General features: G+C 45.8%; 1 protein-coding gene across 9 annotated transcripts in view; it reads right to left on the bottom strand.

The window, feature by feature from the left end:
- Positions 1-6: 6 nt before the first annotated feature.
- The window catches only part of ATP13A3 (ATPase 13A3), an 85036-nt gene continuing 63235 nt past the window's right edge, over positions 7-21807 (bottom strand). For 2 of the 9 annotated variants that reach the window (XM_014522906.2, XM_025211489.1), the window contains exons 23-35: positions 20576-20754; positions 18911-19033; positions 18743-18822; positions 17848-17890; positions 17632-17741; positions 16014-16110; positions 13573-13645; positions 12429-12606; positions 9411-9598; positions 8498-8586; positions 7926-8006; positions 3417-3506; positions 7-2565 (exon numbers count right to left, since the gene is read on the bottom strand). In XM_014522906.2, coding sequence (XP_014378392.1) covers positions 2368-2565; positions 3417-3506; positions 7926-8006; positions 8498-8586; positions 9411-9598; positions 12429-12606; positions 13573-13645; positions 16014-16110; positions 17632-17741; positions 17848-17890; positions 18743-18822; positions 18911-19033; positions 20576-20754 — 1529 coding nt within the window. In that variant the 3' untranslated portion in view covers positions 7-2367. Of the gene's footprint in view, positions 2566-3416; positions 3507-7925; positions 8007-8497; positions 8587-9410; positions 9872-11311; positions 12170-12428; positions 12607-13572; positions 13646-16013; positions 16111-17631; positions 17742-17847; positions 17891-18742; positions 18823-18910; positions 19034-20575; positions 20755-21807 lie in introns of those variants that run through there. The other 7 variants (XM_025211490.1, XR_003095579.1, XR_003095580.1 and 4 more) reach the window with 7 other exon arrangements.

Genomic DNA, 21807 nt, shown 5'->3' on the forward strand with positions numbered 1-21807 from the left:
AAGCAACACCACTTCCAAGAGGCAGATGACGCATGCGTTATTTTGTGACTTTCGACTGAAGCAGCAAGTTAAAATAACGAACACAATACCAGCTCCAAACCCCACCAAGTGAATTGTTAAATAAGTCAAATACAAGAGGCGGTGGTAAATCACAGCTCCGAGGTCCAAGATGCATAGCTTCATGGAATATTTCCATTAAAGTAAAATGTGTTCTACAAAACGGGGGACAGAAGTATGCGCTCGGCTGGCAATTCTTCTCCCCCACCCCAACTCTGCACGACCGAGATAGTCTGAAGAATCACCAGCCGCAACAGGGATCTCATGTGCAACTCCAGGCCCCTCTGAAGTCATCAGTGTTCGTGTTGAGCAGCTTAAGGAGACGGGCTGAGGACAGCTCGGCTCTGCACTACTGATTAAAACGGTGGTGAATAACTCCCCCGGAAGTGCCAGGAAGACCTGCCAGCTGTCAGGGAGGATAGCAGACCACAAGCTGTTTGTGAGGAGTGTTAAGAACTACTAACCCTCACGGCTCCTAGAAGGACTCTCCCAAAACCATCGAGCACTGTTTTTAATTGCAACATTAGCATGGCATGTTCAGCATTGCAAAAGTCCTAAAATTAGCAACACGGGTGCTACTGCTCACTGCTTCGTAAGAAAGCACAAGGGAAATGGGCCTGAGCTTCAAAATTTCCCTTCCTGAAGAATCCCAGAGCATAAGATCTTCTCTACAGACCTTTAAGACAGCAGCCTGCAGAGCTCTCAAGTCGGGGGGGGGAACTCATCCTCAAGTCATTTCCATAAAGCCCTGACATTCCCAGCCCCGTCTGCAACCCGGGACATTTCCTCCTACACAGGTCAGATCTGGATAAGGCCCCTTCTCAAAGTTCAGAGCTGCTCGGCTCAGTCAGATTCACCGAGTTAGGAGAAGCTGTCCAGTCTTTATCGTTCTGTTATGTCCTCGGGTAACATGTCGAAGGAGTTGTTCTGATGGCTTTACTACTGCTTTATGAGGCTGCACAAGGCTTTGTAGGCTTCTACAACCGACATGTAAGAAACTGCTGCTCTCTGCCAGGGTCGCTTTGAAATCCCGTGTTTGGTGGCCAGGGCAAACCTTCTTTGGCACCACCCAACGGGAAACTGTACGCTGCCACTGCAAGGACACACACGGCACCACTGGTGATGCACGAGTGAAGAGGGTCAGAGCAGCCCTACAGTTTTCTACCCAGACACTGACTCCAGCTCATCTGTTCCTGTCTTCAAAGAACTGCATAGCAATTAAGACACCGGTAGAGCAATCTTTGAAATGTATAAGCCCTTGGTGCCCAGGATTAGGACTGGCTAATGTGACGGGCATGTGGAAAGTATTTTCTGCCTTGTAGCTCTGGCCTTGGTAGTGCAAAGGCATTGGTTAGGAAAGACCACTCACGTTACATTAATAAACCTGGTCCAATAAGAGCAATCTAACCTTTTGCTGAATCAAGCAAGCGCCTGTGGAGCTGGTGACTAGATGAATGCGGTACAGGCAAGGTGGACAGAGAAGAGGCATTATAGGCCTAGGTTTGCTGGTACCCCCCCCCCGAGACCCCAAAAAGCAGGCTGAATCTGTCCTGGCTGAAGGACTGTCACCCCCCCACCCCACTGCAATGCCACTCTCCAGATGAGCAGAAGAGGAACACAGGCATGACTCGGGCAACGTGATGCTTTCCTCCTGGGCACCGAGCACACCTGTCTGCAGCAGTCCCACTTCCTGCAGGGTCAGGCTAAAGGACTAAGCCAGGAACCCAGAACTTTTACACGCCCTGTAGCTGGAAACACTCCTGTGTCACCAGCAGACAAAGAGGTGTTTTTGGAACGGCACATGAAACAAGAGGGTCACTTGCTGACACCTGGGGGTCGTCATATGGTCACAAAGCTTTCTGATCAAAGCAAAGACAGTGACCAATGTTTAAACATTTTTTTCCTACGTGTCCCTAAACCTACCATGAAAATGCTACATCATGAGCTGCATGAATGCGTGCACTGGAGTGCAAGCTGGAACGATTTCCGAAGGTTAACATACCCTAGATAAATGATCAGAGGAGCTATTTAATAGCCCTGCAATTTAAATTTTTAAATACAATGCACATGAAAAAATAAGATCTCTTCAAATTAGTAAAAACCCCTCATTTTTCTTTTGCTGGACATGACCTCACCCACCTTTTCATGGGCGAACTGCATGCTGTCCAGCTCGCCCTCTGCATTCAGGGACAGGAGATAGCTGGAAATATTTGTACTAGGACTTACAGTGCTTAGTACTACATTTCCCAATGAAGCCATAAGATCACATTCCTCTGAACACTACTACAGAAGCTCGCCGCTGAGCCGCTGCTACGTGACAGTGATTATCTGATGGGAACCGTTTTCCCGGGTTGGAGCTTTAGCTTCGGTCGTCGTTCTGGGCTTCGGTGGCCACTCCGGATCCACCAGCAGTTCCTGAGCTAGGTGCATGTACTTGGCTTGTGGCATCTTCTTTCTGCAGCTAAACAGGGGCGTCAGGAAGCAGGCTGCCCAGCGGTCCGTGGCCTCCTGTGCAAGGGGCAGGGAAACAAGCAGATCTGAGAATGAGGTTGTTGACAGCAAAACCCCTTAAAGCCATTCCAGAAATTTAAGAGGGAGACCCTCAAACTGCACCTCACTGCTGTTACACGCTACGCTTGTTTCTAACTGAGACACACAGTGGTCGCGTGGCACGTGACCTTTCTGGAGGGTCGCCAGCCTCTCTCCGGCATTACTGCAGGAATGTCGGTCGAAGAGGCAGACAGGCGAGAGGCTAGGTCAGCATCTCCTTGCCTGCCCACGTCCCACACACCCGCAGTTGTTTCTTGCTCACTTCAAAGCATTCTCACTACTGCCTGGAACTGTGCGCTACTGTACACTACGAGTCGCGGACTGAGCATCAGGAGCTACAGCTTGGTCCGGAAGCCTTCTGCGATCCAAGAATGCTCTTAAATGCTCAAATCTGAAACTCCCTGAGAATGCTTCTTGCCCACCTCATGCGCCGTTTAACCGATGGTACATGATCAGCCACAACACATTTAATGTATTGAGGGTGAGACCTAATAATGCTGTTTCAGTCCAGGAAAAAGAGCAGTGTGCACCATTAGAGAACAAGCAATGCAGATAATTAAATCTAATGTGAAAGGAAGAGAAAGTCACATGCAACATGCAATTCATTCCTTGAGTCTTCCTTGCCCCTGCCCCTCCAAACCCCTCGTTAAGATCCAGCCTTTTAATTACAATGCGATGCGACGTGAGATCTGAGGTTTAAAAGGCGGCGCCCCGCTCCCTCCCTCAGCGTGCCATTCCAATGGCATGGCACACGATTAACTGAATTTGCATGCACTTGATTGACGGACAGCAAAATACTAGTCTCCAACCTGAGGCGGCTGGGGTGTGGCGAGGCGACAGTCTCCTTGTTTGTCCCGACTGAACACAACTTTCCAAAGGACCATGTCAAGGAAGACATTCTGTGAGACATTACAGTGAGTGGGAAGAATTAAAGAAACTAATCATCATTTGCTGTTAGTGTGCACATTCAAAATCAAACCCGAAACAGTGAGTTAGACGCAATCAGTGCAGGGCACAGCAACACGCCACGGTCCTGTCCAACAGAATCTGCTTTGGTCGGTATTCAAGTGATAAACCATTTCCTGCACTTAAGCACTTCCACAAGGTTTTCAGGAACATGAACAAATGCCTTATATTAACCACAGTGAATGCCAGCACTGTGTTAGGGCTTCAGAACAGGTCTGATGCTGCCTTTCCAAGGAAATCCTCCGTTGGCACTGAATGCGCTACAGGCGTTTCGCATTAAGACACTTCTCTAATCACTGTGGAGGGCGGGGGGGGGTCTTTATTAAGCAGCAATGAGCACTGTGCAATGTGAGCGAGTAGCGAACAGGAGGAACATACGGATGCATCGGAGGGCAGAGAAGTTAGTGCAGAATCCAGTCTGTTAACTCTACGTGAGGGCCCCGTGCCAAGGTCGAGGGTCCCTGAATGAGGAGGGTGTGTGACAAGTCTGCTGGCTTCTATCTTGGTGAGGTTTGTATGCCCATGAACCAAGAGCCTTCTTTGATCCTTGTCTGAAGTAGATAATTCCTCTTTGTTAACGAGGGAGTGGAGCTGAGCAGCCAAGCTTAGCGTGTGAATGAACAGCCCTGCAAACTCCTAAGTTAGGCAAATGGGAGGAAAAACCAGGCATGTTCTGAAGGGGGCACAGCTCAGTTTTACCAAACAACAGATCTGGACAAGGAGGGGGCAGCTCTGTGGCATGCTTTGGACGTGTTATATTTTCTTTGTCGGAAGGCAAGAGATGTTTGGTACACCAGCCCATAACACCAGGTCAACAGGAGAACGAGCGTGCGTGAGAGCACCAGCTGCAATGCCACGCAGCATGCTGGACAACCATGTTCACCCACTGTTACCACTAAGGGAAGGACCAGTGAGTGACAAGGGAACAGGAGGGAGCAGAAACCCGAAAGCAGGCTGACAAGTTGAGACTGAAGGTAGAAGACCGCCTGTGCAGAATTAAGTTTTGAAGCATCAAATCCTTCTCAGATACACAAGGAGTCAACTCTTGAGGAGCGGTCCTGGGAAGAGAAATGGAACAAATGGTCCCATAGGAGAGAGATGGCTCTGCCACGGGGGCAAGCAGCTACCAGGAGAGGCCTTCAACCATCTTCAAACTGCAAACAATCGTCAGCACTGCCCTATTATGAAGGGCCAACTGCCAGCAGCAGGATGTCAGAGAAAATGCAAGATGCACTGGACGTGGTCTGAAAACTCAAGTGATGATTCACATTGGAACCGAGGACTCGGCAATGCGCGGAAACCACAGATTACAGAAGACTCCAGAGACCTTGGAGCAAACTGGAGAGGGCTGCACACCTTTTGGAGGGCAGGAGCAGAATTCAAAAGGATCCTTCTTGATGCCTGGAAAACTGGGCTATGGAGAGCGAATAAACTCAACAGAGGCAAGTGTGAGGTGCTGCACACCTAGGGCAGAAAGCACCAAAGACACAAACACCGGCTCAACTAGGCTAATTTAGTTTGGAGAACCGGAGTTAAGAGGCTGGCACGACAGTGGTCTGCAAGTACCTGAAAGGCTGCCAGAAAGAAGAGGATGAGCAAGTGATCCTCTCTTGCTCCTGGGGGCAGGACACACACCAGTGACTTCACACTGCAGCAAACCTGAGTTAGATTAAGTCTCTGAAAGAACTTCCTGGCTGTCAGAACAGTAGGACAAGCTGCCCGGAGAAGCTGTGGAATCGCTTGCACTGGAGGTTTTCAGGCTGGACAAGCATTTGTCTGGGATGTTCAGGAGCAGCACCGCCTGCACTTGTGCAGGGGTTTGGGCTAGACTGTCCTTGGGTCCCTTCCAACCTTAGCCTGTTGCAGTCCCTCACTCGTGAAAGAACCAGGCTCAGAGGTGATATGACAACAGCAATTAGACATGAAAAAGCAGGGCATAGCAAATGGAAAGGAGGAGGGAATGGAGAGCAACTGCTGTATACTGGAGGCACAACAGACAGGGGCATTTGGTAACAGTCAGATCTGTTGAAGGGTGAGTTCAGGACCCTGAGGAAAAGAAGGATGGAGAGCAGCAGAGTAAGGACCCTGGACTTCAGAAAAGCAGACTTCTATTCAGACAGGGAACTGATGGGCAGGATCCCCATGAGGCCAGTCCCAGGGGGAAAGGAGGTTAGACAGACACTTGGCTGGAATAGTTTAGTGAGGGATGATCCTGCCTGGAGCAGGAGGGTGGACTAAGGGACCTTGTGAGGTCCCTTCCAGCCCTGCTTTCCCATGATCCTATTCCTTTAAGGGAAGCTAAAGAAATTAGGGAAAATGACATGGTGACCATGGAAAAAGATGAGAAAGTTTAAATAAATCAGGAAAAAAATTAGCTTCAGGCTAGGCCATTAAGAAATGCCAATGGTAAGACTTACTAATGCTGCCAAAGATGCAGGCATACAATGAATATTTCCCACGGACGGCAGTCGGGTTCAGGCACTACTGGGGGGGGGCTGCAGACCTGGGTCCCTGGCCCCGTAGCCCCAGTAGCTGGGGGCCCCCTCCAGCAAGGCCAGGGGAGGGGGCAGGAGGCTGTGGGTGGGGAGTGAAGGGTAATGGCATGGGCAGGGCACCAGCATGTCAGGGTTGGTCAGTGCCACAAAACAGGTTGGGAGGGACAGCCATAGCTGGACCCACATCCTGGTGAGAGAAGGGGACAAGGGGAGCTCTGATGTTTCCATGGTAAAAACACAAAATCAAAGATGTTTCATTTTAATCACGGAAAAACGTGGATTTGGGGAGGTTTAATCAGAGAATCTGCAATTTTTAAACAGATAAAACCAGGATCGCTGCTGAGAAGGCAGCTGCACGGATGCTACCGGTTCAGATGGAAGAGGCCCTGGACTCAGTTCCGTGGTCTGTTCTGTGCGGTGCGATATCAACAGCAAGCAAGCTCCGTGCGCCAAGAACTGGCGAAGTGACAGCCTCAGCAAGCAGCTATGGAAGGGCACCATCAAAGACGGTACAAGGTAGGCCAGGGTGACACATGAGGTGTCTAGAGAAGTGTAGAGGAGCTCAGGACTGGCCCTGGCCATGGTCGATATTTTCACCGATGATCTGGAAAGGCCTATGGAAATAATTCATGGCTCATGGCAGATGGCACAAACGTCAAGGAAGGTGCAAATAAGGAGGCAACAGAGCAGGCACGAGGAATGGGCCCAGCTCACCACGTTTTTAAATAGGGCCAAATACCAATCAGACACCTAGGAACAAGCAATGTCCGGTCAAACCTACAGTGGTGGATTTTCTCCTGAACAGCAGAGGCTTTGAAAAAGATTAAGGGGTGACAGACCAGGAACCCAACACCTGCTCCCAGTGCAATGGAGTGGCAAAAAGGGCAAATGCCATCCTTGGATGCAAAGGGGATGGCAGTGAGGAGAAGCAGGGAAAGGATTTTCCTTCCATGCACAGCACTGGTGAAGCTTACCCAGGAATGTTGTGTCAAGACCCGGTGACCACATTAAAAAAAAAAAAAAGGAAAGAAAAAGGATGTTAAAGACACTGGAGAGAATGAGAGAGGTAGAAAGATGACTTGAGGGCTAGACAGATGCCCCCAACAGCTCAATCTCTTCCACTTATCATAAAAAGGTCCCTTAATTGTGATGTACAAACATGTTCACAGGAAGAAAATAACCAGGACAAAAGGGCTTTTATCTAGCTGAGAAAGTCATAAAGAGACCCAGCTGAAGCCAGACTAATTTAGATTAAAAACTGGGCACATGTTTTTAGCATCAAGGATGATTAACTGCGAAAACAAACTCAAGTGGTGGATTTGTCTGTCTCTTGATGCCTTCAGATGCACAGTGAGACCTTCCTAGAACATATTCTTTAGTTCAACTCAAGTTACTGAGCTCCAAACAAGGGTACCTGGATGAAAGCTAATGGTTTGAGAAGGTTCAACTAGGTGAGTGAATGGTCTCTTCTCAAACAATGTGAAATTATTAGATGACAAAATAACTGCTAGTAATAACAACAACAAGCACCCAAAAGACTGTATAGAACGAAGACTTATATGATTATATACAGCTAGGGTATGTTCTTTTGAATTTACTACAAAACTTTGCTCAATTACTTCTTGGCATATTATTGTCTACATAGTGAATCTTTAAACCTTTCAGAGAAACCAGTTTTTAAACACAAAATTCTATAGCCTAAATGTTGCCTGAAAATACATTTGTAGAAATATAAAACTCCAATCAACCTGCTTTCCATGGGCATTTTACAGTCAGGTATCACTCCACACAGAGGATATACTTGTGCTCAGAGAAAAGTCTGCATGAAAAAGATCACTTTTAACTTGAACTACTTACCTCCACCAGGATGGAGACAACTGCATTGATGACGATAATGGCAAGAAGTGTTGCACGCCACTGATACGGCACGCAAACCAGCTGCAAGAAATGCGTCATAGGTGAGCAACGTACACTCAACATAACATGCACAAAATTGTGAGTGCATACAGGAAAATTGGATGGAAGCAAGGCTGGATATAAACTTCAAATTTAAATTCCTGTTCCTATTGCTCAAGCAGAAGTCTATGCACTAGAGCAAATGCCTCGCTGTAGAAAGCACTGAATTTTATCTTTTTGCATTCTGAGAGGCTTTCTGAGAAAAAGGGTGAAGGGTTTGAAACACGTTTCAATTTATAACTTAGGCTGAAAGGGTTGGGGGGGTTTTTTAAGTAAATTCTTCTTTAACTTGTCATGCAAAGCTAGACTACTTTAAATTGCTGGTAGCATCTGACTGTACAGGCGTGTGTCCAATTTGTGTTCAGTTCTTCTAGCAGAACTCTAGTTGTCAAAAGTGTCTATCGGGGCCAAGAGAAGCCGACTGAGAAGGAAGCCAGCTGCATCGTGTGTGATGCGTATTCATTGAATCTTACCTCTAGAGACGAGTCAATAACTTCAGTTGGATGCAACATGATGACAGATATGAAGATATAAAGAAATATCACAGAGAAAACAAAAAGAACTGTAAAAAAGGAGAAAATATAACTTATCAGTCTGTCTTGCATAGCTAGTATGCACGTCTGTCATACATGCTCTCAGAAACAACATCTATAAAACAGGGCAAAGGGTATTTTGCATTAATAAGCCAGAAGCAAATAGTTTTTATTTAAATCTTGGATTTGAAGGAATGCAAAGAATTGTATTCTAATTATTTGGCCACATATATAAAAAGATCTTAACACATATCCCTTAAATTCTCAGTAATTTATGAAAATGCAGTTTGTGGTACAAGTTTTCCCTGCTCACAACAGAAAATACAAGCTGAATGCACTCTAAAACATGGGTAACGTTCACATTTTACTTGAGAAGGACATAAAACCAGGTGTATTATGTTACCCAAAGCACTTAATTCAATGAGGGAAACGCACCAGTGGAGCAACTGCACTTAGTTCAGTTTCCCAAAGGAGAAACTAATGAACCACCTGCGTTTCACAAAAGTTACTTTGAAAAGAGTGACAATTTGTAGCATACAAGAAATTTCTTCGTTAAATGACTGAAACAACATCCCCAGAGGAATCCTGGATATTTTTAGTGCCCCATGTATTTTCAATAGACATATTATCTTGTCCCCTATTTCCTGGGGAAGAAACTCATTTTCTAGTGAGCAAAACTGTTATTTTTGCCCATCATATCATGGGATGCTAGACAAGAGAATCGGTAGGACGGGATTCTAAACACTAGGAAAGGATCGGATTCTGAACAAATCCGCTATATGAATCAAGTCACTATTGCAACAGGAAACCCTTCTTTGCAAAAATACAGCAGGGTTGTGCATTAAACACTTACAGTTTTTGTAGCAAGGCTGTCTAAAGGGCTTCCCTTTAGAAAAGACAATTGCCACGATGAGGTATTGAAAGCTGGAGATAAAAAACACGGTCGTGTTTTCATAGTTTTTGATATTATGCTCATCATGAAGGGTCTGGTTCCCATGGCTGGAGGAGTTGGTGTCTGTGGCACTCGACACGTTACATGCACTGCAACACAGGAGAACATTCAACATGCGGTTGAAGAGAAGAGAGTTGCATCCACTGCAAGCAACACAAAAATAATTCCAGCAAAATTTGCCAATTAGGTTACAGTGGATGCAGTCTGGACATTTTCCCATGGGTAACTAAGAAGGTCGTTGTGCCTGGAAATGGCCGAGGCCAGGGACTGGAGTTTCTTTTGCGGCTTGCGAGTCCTGAGGTTGTTTTCAAGATGTCAGTTATTACGGGAACGAGCCTCATTGTCGCACATGCTCCCGGAGGCTGCAGTAAAAAAAGACAAGCTCTGCCGTACTAGGTCTATCTAGCTCAGCATCCTGTCCCCTCACAGCGGCACAGAGCGGGCGCTAAGGCCTGTCTGGACCTTTGTACAAGGCCTGTCTGGACTGATCTGCCTCAACCCCTCTCCTCTCTCCTTACAGCTTCCAGAGGCCTAGAAAACCCTAATTTGGAGGCTACAGCTCTACTATCATGTTTCATACCCACTGATGAACCTGTCCTGCATGAATCTGTCCAATACCCTTTTGAACCTAATTAATCTGTCAGTCTCCAGAAGAAAAGGGTATAAATAGTAGCTCATGGTACAAAGCTACGGGGCCACTGAAACAAGATGTAGTACCTAGACAATCTAGTAACTTTATGGATAAAATGGAAATAAGCTTAAAGCCAGGGGCCCTTTGATGGAAACTCAGCTCAGCATCTGCATCTGGAATTCAGGGCTCTCCAGATTCAGCCAACTTGTTCAGCCTAAACTCTACTAATGTTACACCTGCTCTTTGTACGCGGCGATTCCAGTCCGGGCTGGTCTGTTCCTTTCCTTTCCACTTTCCCCTGGAAATGACAGCAAATTTGCCTGTGGCTCCGTGGTTTCATGGGATCCCTGCAGTCATTCCTAATGGGCTCGCAGCACTCCCAAGTAAATTACCTTCATTCCTCAGTGAATGATCTGCAGCCCACGACTGCCCACACTACCAGCGCAGGTAAGCAAGACTTTGGCACCTCATCTGCTCCAGCTGTCCAAGGCATAACACTCCTGCTTCCAAACTTGTACTTTCACAGAATCAGGGAAAAGTAGGGCCCTCAGGAGATCATCTAGGTCAGCCCCCTGCTCAAGGCAGGATCACCCCTGCCTAAACTAGCCCAGCCAAGCGTCTCTCCAAGCTGTGCTTGACAACGGAGACTCCACAGCCTCTCTGAGCAGCCTGTTCCAACGGGGAACCACCCTCATGGTAAGAAAGTTCTTCCTATTCTCCAAACTAGATTCCACTCGCCAACATTTAAGACCATTGCTCCTTGTCCCGTCCCCTGCAGCTACAGAAAAAGTTTCTCGCCACCCTCTGCGTACCCGCCCTTCAGGCGTTTGAAAACTTAGCAAATCCCTCCTCAGTCTCTCTCTTCCAGACTAAACACATGCCTTTTTTCAGTCCTTCCTTGCAGTTTGTGTTTCCCAGACTGCTTTGCCCTTTTGCTGCTCTCCTCTGGACTCTTTCCAGTCTGTCCACATCCTCCTTGAAGTGTGATGCCCAAAGCTGGAGCCAGCACTCCAGGTGAGGCCTCCGAGCTCTACTCAACACTCGTAAGTGCTGAATAAAGTGGAATACAAAAAACTAGAACACTTGGTTCCAAAATGATACCTTTTATTAGACCAACTGGAAAATGGCAAGAAAACTGTCCAATTTTCTTGCCACTTTCCAGTTGGTCTAATAAAAGATAGCATTTTGGAACCAAGAGTTCTAGTTTTTTGTATGTCTTTTTGTCTCATACCAACACGGCCACCAGGGACACCCCTGAATAAAGTGGAAGAATCATATTCCTTGATTAACAAGTAACACTTATATTAATACAGCCTACTATGCTGATGGCGCTTTTTTTTTTTTGCAACAAGGACACACTACTTGGCTCATATTCACCTTATGATCCACCGTAACCCTCAGGTCCTTCTCTGCAGTACTGCAGCCCAGCCAGTCATTCCCCAATCTATGCTTGGGCATGCAACTGCACTGGTCCAAATGCAGGACTTTGAACTTCTCCTTGTTGAATTTCATCTGACTGGTTTTGGACCATATCTCCAGTGTATTCAGGCCATTCTGGATCCCAGCCCTGCCCTCCAGAGTGTCTGCAATTCCACCCAACTTGGTGTCATCCACAAATTTGCTAAATGTGCACTTGATCCCATGGTCCAAATCTAATGAAGAGATTCAAACTTTAATAGCAAAGGTTGCACCTTAGCCAAAAGGCCAAGAAGCACCAGATTAAAAAGCACTGGACCCAGGACAGACCCCAGAGGTGTGGCCACTTGATATTGCCTCCCAACTGGACATTGAGCCACTGCACACTCCTCACCCTGACAAAACAAAGCCCACTGTCCTTCTTGCCTTCCCTAATCTTGTGAGCGTAACAGGTTGGTTGCGTTTCCCCCAAGGCTGCAGGAGTGAGGTGGAAGCAGCTCTCAGATTCCCAGCTCACTCTGCAGCATCTCAACCCATTTGCCAGTTCTTCCACATTGTGTATCAAGGTCAGTCCTAATGTTTTGTGCAGGTCTCCATATAACTGTCCCATGGGCTGCAAGAAAGAAAGGCCCCACTGTCATTCAGGAGGCAATTGGCAGTACAAAGTGAGATTCCCTCCAAACAAAAATCCTCATTTGACTCCAAAAAGTCAGAAGCCTTTCTCCTCCCACAGCAGACAGCCCCCACGTACCAAGTTCAACACAGTAGTTCAGCACTGCCATTAGCACCCTGGAACTGCCCATTTCCCAGCTAGGGGTCACATATTTATCAGCCGCTCCCCTTCAGAGGTGACCATGCTCTTTACAACTTACTCTGAGTCTGGGGTCCAGGACTCATACCAGGGCTGCTGCTTGACCCAAACAAACCCCATGGCTTGGAAAGCAATGCAGATGACCATCTGGGACAGGACTGAGCAGAGAAGTGGACCTGAGATGAGACCTGAGGGTGGCCTTTGTGCAACAAGCTCCTTCCAAGCAGGATTTAAACTCACTGGAGAGAGAGAGAGAGAGAGAAAGATAGAACTGAGGATCACCAGCAGGCTTCATGCTTCCAAGAGTCACTTTGCCTGAGTTTTATGGAGCTGGAATGGTCTGCTCATACCTTCTAGATATTTGCATTATGCTAATTTGGTGGGGTAGCTCTGCATTTACAATGCACAACAGCCTCCAATAGATTGCTCCTCAACAGCCTGCTGTCACACGGACCGGGAAATTGAGCCTTCCACTGATAGGAAGCAACCAAGAGAGCCAGGGAACAGGGGCCAGGGGTCACAGCAGTGACCCATCCGTACCCGGCTGGTGAATGCGGTGGAGGCTGGGTAAGCCAACCTTCCCACCCTTGTGTGGCGAGTGAGCACCAGCAGTGGCTGCAGGCTGTCTACTTGCACTTGAGGTAGCATGCCACAGTTTCAAGAGCAGTTTTTAATCTTGGGCAATAATTCAACTGGTAGTAACCTGTAAACTAGACTCATTTGCATTTATCACGGGTGAGGACAAACTGATAAGGGCAGACAGCCTGGGTGTGAACGTAATCTGTTGTGCATAACACTTCAGTGAGTGCAAGCCTTGAGAAAGTACCCATCACACCATCATCATTTGGACAAAAAGTGCCTTCAAGTGTTTCAACCATGTGTTTCCCTAGGTCAAAATTCAGTTTCCCAGGGCTGCCAATCACTCCTGTCATCATGTCTGTGTGAGATTATATTATGTCACACACGTGAGCTCACCCCAATATAACATTGTGTCCTCCCATTCAATTTTTTTGATTCATATACTTTGGATAAATGACAATTACCATCGCAGAAAAAATGGTGTTTAACAAGATCCTGACAATAAATTTGAGCTTGCAACACAATTTCTTTCTTTCAAAACTCCAGCAGTTGATAACAGATAAGAAGAAATGGATTAAAGATATGAACAAGAACATAAAAGAGATTATTCAGCACAATATACTCACTAGTAAAGACAACAACCAAAATGATTGCCAGATCGATGAAGAGAAACTGGAAGTCTCCTAAATTGCTTAGGATCTAGAGAGAAACCACAACTGAAACGTTAGCAATTTCTTCACATTTAGAAACATCAGATGATGGATTTGTATGGGATGGTTTGGATAGGGATGATCCTGTCTTAGGCAGGGGGTTGGACTAGATGTAACCTCTGGAGGTCGCTTCCAGTCCTACTTGGTGCTGGATGATGATGATTATGATTACAATAATAATTTTCATCTGTAAATTCTTTCAGATGTACTTTATAAATGGGGGCTCAATCCAGGCATGGGCTGAGCACCCAGAGTCTTTGGGAATCGTAGTTACTGCAAGAGAAAATGGCGCAGATTCAAAATACAGAGGGTTTTTTTAAAGGGGAAGCTGACCTCTGTCCAAATTATTGCATTTACTCAAACACAAGATGAGCTTCCCCACCCCCAACTGACATGGGGGAAAAAGCCCCTTGTCTTATAATCGCATACAAGGAAATCTCACAAAATACATGATCTATCATTAAACTGCTGCTGCAGCATATCCCCAGCAATGTCAACCAACTATGAAGCTGACTGAATGCAGCCACCACTGGTCATGACTATAAAACATATGCTGGGCAAACGTGCTGACAGGAACCTACCGCAAGGGTAGGCCAGTGCATCCCATCTGACTAAGACACTTTTTCAAGTCATGGTGAGCCACAAAACTGCACACCTTTTGACATCATCCTCTTCACTCCTACAGTTGAGCTTCAGCTTTCTATCCCATTTCCAGTGATTCCTGTTTTTTCACCAGCCTTAAATGCCTGCCAAACATCATGAAATGGGGCCCCAAACGGTTCACCCAGAATCCCTCTGTCACACATGATTAGTGTGGCCCCTCCCTCCTCGAGGTGAAGCTGGACCAGGTTGCCCTGCGCCTCATCTGCATAGAAATCTTTGGAGGATCCCAGGACTCGTGACAAGAACACCTTGTTCCAGTCATGAGTGAGGGCTAATTAGCACGTGGCTCCTTCGTAGGGGTATCTGGAGTACACACACATACTGAGCAGTGCTGAGCTGTGGGGTCACTGTGGCTTGAAATGCTGTTGACTGTGGCAGGGCCCAGCCCAATGAACTATGTGGTAAAATCACAAGTCTTTGCCTCTGGATTAATACCATGCATAGCCTACACTACGTATAAGCAGCTGCCAAAGCGCTGTTCAAAAGTGCATCTATGGAGTGAGTACCTGTGCTAAAACTTGCAGCAGTTTCAGAAAGAAGATAACATGCATCAAGTCTGGAGGAGCGAAGTGCACGGTGTGAGGGTACTATATGCAAATTGCTATTGCAGCGTCTAATTTCAGGGTGATAGTTCAAATTTGCTCCTCACTTCCATGTGCTCAGGGAGAGCAGGGTCTGACCATAAGGAGAGGGGGAAGGGCAGCCAGGGGAAAAGCTGGGGGAAAGCAGAAAGCAAAGGGCTACCTGACCCTCCAGATTTATTTTCCCTTCTGTAGCAGTGGGAGGGGAACAAGGTAAACCTCCGATCATTTGATTCTATACCTGGAAAATTATAACAACTTTATAATTTTTCCACATACAGAATCTAATTATTGGAGGGGGTCATATTATTATCAGGGTCATCTTCTATTCAAGTAAATGCAGGAGCACAACAGTGCAAAGTCCATCTCAGACCCGAAATTCCTTAAATATCATACACCAAAAAACCCAATCGCACAGGACACTGTTCTAACAAACCTTCACCATAAATCTCCTGGAAAACCAACTCGCATTCCAAATTTGAGGTCACAGATATGAATTACAGGACAGTCAGCGCAGAGACTTTCCACCAAGTGCCTTTAAATACAATAATGCAGTCACTGTATACCATTACCTCATTATTCTCTGATGATGTATCATTATAGACACATCATGTTATTTAAAGTTCTGGTCTTTTCCTAATTGTTGATAATCTGTTATGGTGACTAATGAAAAAGCAAATTGTCATTCTACGTGTTGCGGGAGGTCTGTGCCTTTCCCAGGTATCTATATGGCTTCCCAATCGCACTAGCACCTGACAGCCTACTCCACCTGCAGTTATTTTATGCCTTTGATAAAGGGCTATGTTTACCACAAATTCCCATCTACTGAACTACAGGAAGACAAACGTAATACTGTGAATGCTGCGGTCATGTTGCTGTCAAAGGCAGGGTGGGAAAGTTTCTAGATGATCACTGCATAAGTTTTCCAGAAAACAAAAAACAAGTAGTAACTTATTATAAGCACCAAGTCATGCCCCCTCCCCACCTCCAGGAAACCCCCAGAAAAAAAAAAAATCATCACATTATACTAGTTAGTCAAGGGTTAATTTCCTTGTATGAAACTGTTAGACAAAAATGTAATAACATTTAAGTGTTATATGGTCAAGTACTCACAGAATACAGTAGGGTAACACTAAAGTACTGGATAATGCTGTACAATGCCATGAACTTAAATACACAGAAGGAAGTTATTAAAGCGGCCCGGCCTTCCCTGTGAAAACAAATACATCCATGTAATAAAAGGCATTAATTACATGCTGGGCAGTAAAATGCTTGCTAATATTAAACACGTGAATGCACACTGTGAAGCATTTTCTGCTAAGTGACAGCAAGGTCAAAGACATGTCAAGAATCTGAAAAGGAAAAAGGAAGAAGATGCATTTCCCAGCTGACTGCAACTGTCAATGTGCCACCTAAATGTAATGAGTAATGTCTGCTCAGTGAGATTTACTTTGGGAAGATTTACCGGACAAGCTATAAGAGCTGTCAAAGTTCAGCGCTGCTCTGAAAAGCATCTGTGGCACATCTGCTCCACAGAGCTGCTCCCTGACCCCTGCTCAGGGTCAGACGAGCTGACTGCAGAGAAACAAGTCAGCTTTCACACCTGTTCCTACCCCTGCGAGTTCGGCAGAGCTGGCACCGTGGGGCAAGCTGAACTGGGTTCTGTTCTGGTTCATGGGTCAAAGCTGTCAACCAGCTTCCAATTAGGAACAAAAACTCTTCTCAGCAAGCCCAGCGGGAACCACAGGGTGCAAGCACACAGCGCACAACTCGACTAAGTAGTAAATCACTCAAACTCAGACTAAAAGTTACTCCCTGAAAAACATACAGTAACTTTACTACATGGGAAAGTTAGGTAGAGTGGGCCCAGGTCTGCTCTTAACCAACTCTATCCCAGGCTCGCTGTCTTCTCAATGCAAGCCTGCTCCCACCAGCCAGTGAACAGTTACTGTAATCGTGCCCACAGTGAGCAGCTAGCTTTGGAGAGCTGGTCATGTGTCTGCTCTTAACTCCAGAATAAAATCCAGGGCAACATTTTCCAAACTAATAACGTTGTGTGTCTGCACACCGGCTTTTCTCAACAGCATAGCTAAGGACAGAAGCTGTCCACAGAATTTTTACAGTATAACTATGCTCTGAGAGGAAAGTCAGGCCTCCAACCAGATTTCGAGGGATGGAGAGACTTTTAAAAAATACACTGAACAAACTTGATCCAGCAATCAAGATATGCATATGAAACCCACAGTGCAATCCTTTGCAGTCAGTCATTCCAAAGAGCAGCAAGTGCTACAGGGTGTGAAGAGGTGGCAGCACAAACTTGGGACTTTGTACTTGAAGTTTGGGAAGCCCAAGAGCATGCATGCAAGACTTGGTGGTTAACTTAAAGCTTCCTGCAAACTGTGAAAAAAATGAGTCCTGATGCTTAATGGCAACAATTCAAATCGTTCTTAGGCAAGATTATTCAGTGGCTAGAAGACATCTCATAGCTTAAAGGAAGACATTAACTTCACATGGACAAAAAGTTAAAATAAAAAAATTCCATTTTGTAGTGATTTGTTAATGAAGGAAAGAAAACTGTTCAGGCTTGTGACTGATCCTCTCTCGTACCAAATAGGAAGTTACACAGAGCATGCAGAGAAATAACCCTTGCACGGCCGGCTCATGCAATCTTTGCTTTGCCCTTGCATTGGCTTATGGGAAACGTGTAGTTAACTACAACAAGCAGCGTTACCTGATCAGGTTTGGCACGCAGGAGATACTGGGAGTCCTGGAGGTGAACGGCGAAGCCACAGACGCCTCGAGTTCCGACAGCGATATGCCACCATGCGCTCTCTTCAGGGCCTGCCAGTGAGCATGGAAGAGTTAGAGGGGCTGCTCTACAACAAAGGCTTAGCTCTAAAATTTAAAATAATGTGATGGCAGCACCTTAAAAAAGAAATATACTTACACCACAGTCATTTGCACCATCTCCACACATGCCAACATAGTAACTACAAAAACCAAACAAGTTTCAGCATTCTACTCCATTCCAGAGCCATAACACGTATTGCATTTATCATCACGGACCCTTCTACGCAACTTTGCTTTCCAAGAGCGGTAATGCTATAACAAGGCATGAGGATCTCTATTATACAGATGGGGAAATGGAGACAAAATGTGAAGTGGTTTGCCCTAGTTAGCTGTAAATCAAAGCCATAGCCAGGACTAGAGCTCGGTTTCTGGCTCCCGTTCTCATACTTAATCTTTCACAGCCAGCTGCCTGCAGGGGTCCAGGGGAGTAGACTTTGTCAACTGAAAGAAGAGATGCTGTTCCACATTTTTTGCACAGTATCACACGGAGGTCACCCCTAATTTTGGAGGAACCTGTAGCTGAATGGAAACAGTTGCATGAGTAAACTCCCCACTAGACTCATCCCTGCAAAGTAAAAGTTCATGGCAGCTTGAGACCAGGAGCCAATTTGGCAAAATGTGAACAAACAGGTTTTTATCCCATTAATACTTATTTGTTAAACAAACAGAAAACTCATATGAATTATTCACTAAGCCGAGTAGCCAAAATCAGATATGCTTGTCAGCGCGGTTCTTCATAATAACGTCTTGAAAAAGCAGCTGTTTTGAAAGGTCCCGGATTCACAGTTCACCACTAGAGCGCACTGCTTTCCTAACAGCTCCGCCAACTGCCTTTTGGGCCAGCTCACAAGACAGTAAACTTGTACAGCCTGGCCTTCTTAGTAACACATATGGAACCACATCAAACAGCTAAACGCACAGCCTTTCTTTCACAGGAGACAGTTTTGTAACGTATGAACGCGCCCGGCACAAACGGTCTGTAATTTACTCACTCTACGTTTTGTAAGGCTTCCACCAGCTGTGTTTTCTGATCGGGTGCCATGCGAGCAAACACGGTGCCATGCAACACCAGCTGAAAGAGAGCACAGTTCTCAGCACCGTGACTCACAGCGCAGAATCTGCTCATCATCCGAAAGGCCAATGCCAAGCAAGGGACCAACCTTGGGGACCAAGTCCTGAAAATGCTCCTGTATCACTGCAAAGGACTTCCCATTCATTGCAAAATGGTATTTGGTCATCTGGAGATCCTCATGGCTTTCATGGACCAGTTTTATAGGAATATCCTGTACCAAATCACAAGAAATTCCAGTTAATTTAGCCACAGCAGTCAGAATTGTTCCTTATATTTCAAACTGTCCCCAGCTCTATTTTATGCATCTTAAGGGATGTACCTTTAATAAGGGTTACTGAGAATTTTACTACAAGCTAAAAGAAAATTTGTAAGATTAAATCTCATTCATCTGATAACAAAAACCCTGTAATTTAATACATGTTTTGGTTACAGATGCTGAAATATTTTTATAAAAATATTTGGAACATGCCTTCATAAAAACAGATTTATAAATGTAGACAGGGGGTTAATCATGGCTGCAACACCAATCCATCTCCCAGTGACTTTTCAGCTTGCTTCTCGAGTAACTTTTACCACAACAGTCTCACCTAATAACCTTTGCCACTGTGAGATACAGGATACTGAGGTGTAGGGACCAGGGTCTTTTCTTTTACCACTGCATGGTATTTTAAAACTTAGAAGCAATACGAAGACACACAGTCTGCGAAGTGTAGTAGCCCCAGGGCACTAACAATTTCCAAGTCAAAGGTCTCAAGAGGGAGGATGCTGCATTGAAAAGGCAGTTGATAAAGGTTTTTCTCACTGGAGACCAGGGAGAGCTTCCTACTGCCTCCAGCGGGAACACACGCCCTAAAGTAGGCACTTCAACACTGTTCAATGCTCAGGAGCATATAAGAGCAGTCTCTTTACGAAGGCAACTGCTTGATGCAGATGGGCAGGTATCAATATATTCACCCAACACTACAGTAGATCTGCTCACTCAGCAGATGCCAGCTTCAACTGACTTTAGTTAGGGGCTTGAATGCTTATTCAGAGCTTGGAGGATGAGAACAGTACTATCGTTATTACTGTTACGTGTACGCTGTATTAATGGCCTTGATGTGCTTCCTAGCCACAGCAAGAAGGTGGCTTCTTGTCTGTGGTGGGCCCCCACAACAGCAATCCAAAGAGGGTAAAACACACATGTTTCTAGAGTGAAAGTGAGACAGCTCCAAATGTTAAATAAATCAAGCGGAGTTCAGTGAAAGAAACAGCCACACCAGCCTGTAGTTACGAGCCAGCACTGTGTTACAAGAAAGGCAGCATCACGCTTTAATTCCAGAACTGCATTCCACTATTTGTCTAGTGGTCAATGAAACAGTTCATTTATACAAACCTGCTCAATGCTTCACTAGAATAATTCAAGGAAAGTAAATAAACCCAACAGGAAATCTCATGCTAACATATAGAGCAGCGATTCTCAACCAGGGTGCCACAGCACCCTGTGGTGCTGCACAACATTAGCACAATTAGGTGTGCAAATGGGATTTGTAAGATACACCCAGAGATTTCACACAGAAACCTGTAGCTGTGATCTTTCTGAGTTCCTTGCAATCGAAAAAAGCTGCTCTATAATTTTTCTGCGTTCAAAAAAAGAGTGAAAACGAAGAGGCGGCACTTCCCAAGGGGTGCCTCACACCTATCCAAGGGCGCCTCGCATCTAAAACGGTTGAGAGCCACTGACCTAGAGGAACAAAACCCATGCTAAAATTACCTCTGAGTTAATGGCTGGTGATGAATTAGTGCATTTTGGGAGAGTATCTGCATAATGCCAGTTTATCCTGGCAGTTTGTCCATCCTTCGGCGGTAGTGCTTCAGCAATAATAACCTTGTCCTGAGGTAGAATCATTCCACAGTCTCTGGCCACAGAGATAGCAGTTAGCATGTTATCACCTATAAGCAAGTACAATATGAAAATGGTTTAATTAGCATGCATTAGAGGGGAACATTTAAAAACAGCAGCAGCAGTACATCACCAGCAACTTTAGTGACGTTTATATTCATGGAGGAATGCCGTATTTTATGGCCTTATCACTCCTTCCTATTTCTGATGCTTCTTCTAACCCAGAAGCTTCCTTGGAAACAAAACACAACAGACTTCCAAAAATATTGTTTTCGAATGGTTTCAAAGACTAATGTCACCCAAGACCATCGTTGTTAAACACTTCTACAGCTATGCAGACCCAGGGTGCATTGGCCTGAAGCGCTGGTGTTTTTGTTGAAATGGGGAACAGGTTGTACACATTTAGGTGGGTGTGCACTCTGTGCACTTATGGGCACAGAGGGCAGAGACATCCCTTTAAAAATCTGGAATAAAGTGACTCACACAAGATCCTAAAAGAAGAAAGCCTGGATGGACTCCCAGCCAGTACTCTTATAAAGCACATTTTGGCCCACAGCACTGAATAGTTATGTCTGCCCGCTTTCAGCTATAGCAGTCCTGGCAGCGTATTTCCAGGATCTGGAAATCATGAAAGTCAAAGCCTCCAGGCTATTTCACAACCAAGTCTTTTTCAGGAGAGTTGCAGCAGCATGCCGGAGTGTGGTCCTTTGCGGCACTGAGTGAATCCCTTTGGAAAAGCATCTGCTCCCTCTTTACGCTGTCTAAAAAGAAGTCTAAAGGCATGGCTCCACGCCAGACAATGGCATTCACTCCTGTCCCACGCTGCAGAAATCCCGCCCGCCCCGCCTATGACTTTTTTTCCTTGCATTTCATCCCCTGCTGCTGCCAACAGCTGAAATCCTGCTTGGTTCTGCACAGGGGACACTGCACCCAGAGGCGAGCATCTTTTTCACATTACTAGAAAGTAACAAGAAAATTGCATCCATTCCTGAACATTCCCACAAGCAGGACATTTTCCCCCACCCAAGTCCATTCACAAGACTGATTTTTCCTTCACTCGCACTAGCACATTCAGGGTCCCAGGGCCCTCCTGGCTCCTGCTG

This window comes from Alligator sinensis, unplaced genomic scaffold (genome assembly GCF_000455745.1).
Source record: "Alligator sinensis unplaced genomic scaffold, ASM45574v1 scaffold632_1, whole genome shotgun sequence".
NCBI classification, from domain to species: Eukaryota; Metazoa; Chordata; order Crocodylia; family Alligatoridae; genus Alligator; species Alligator sinensis.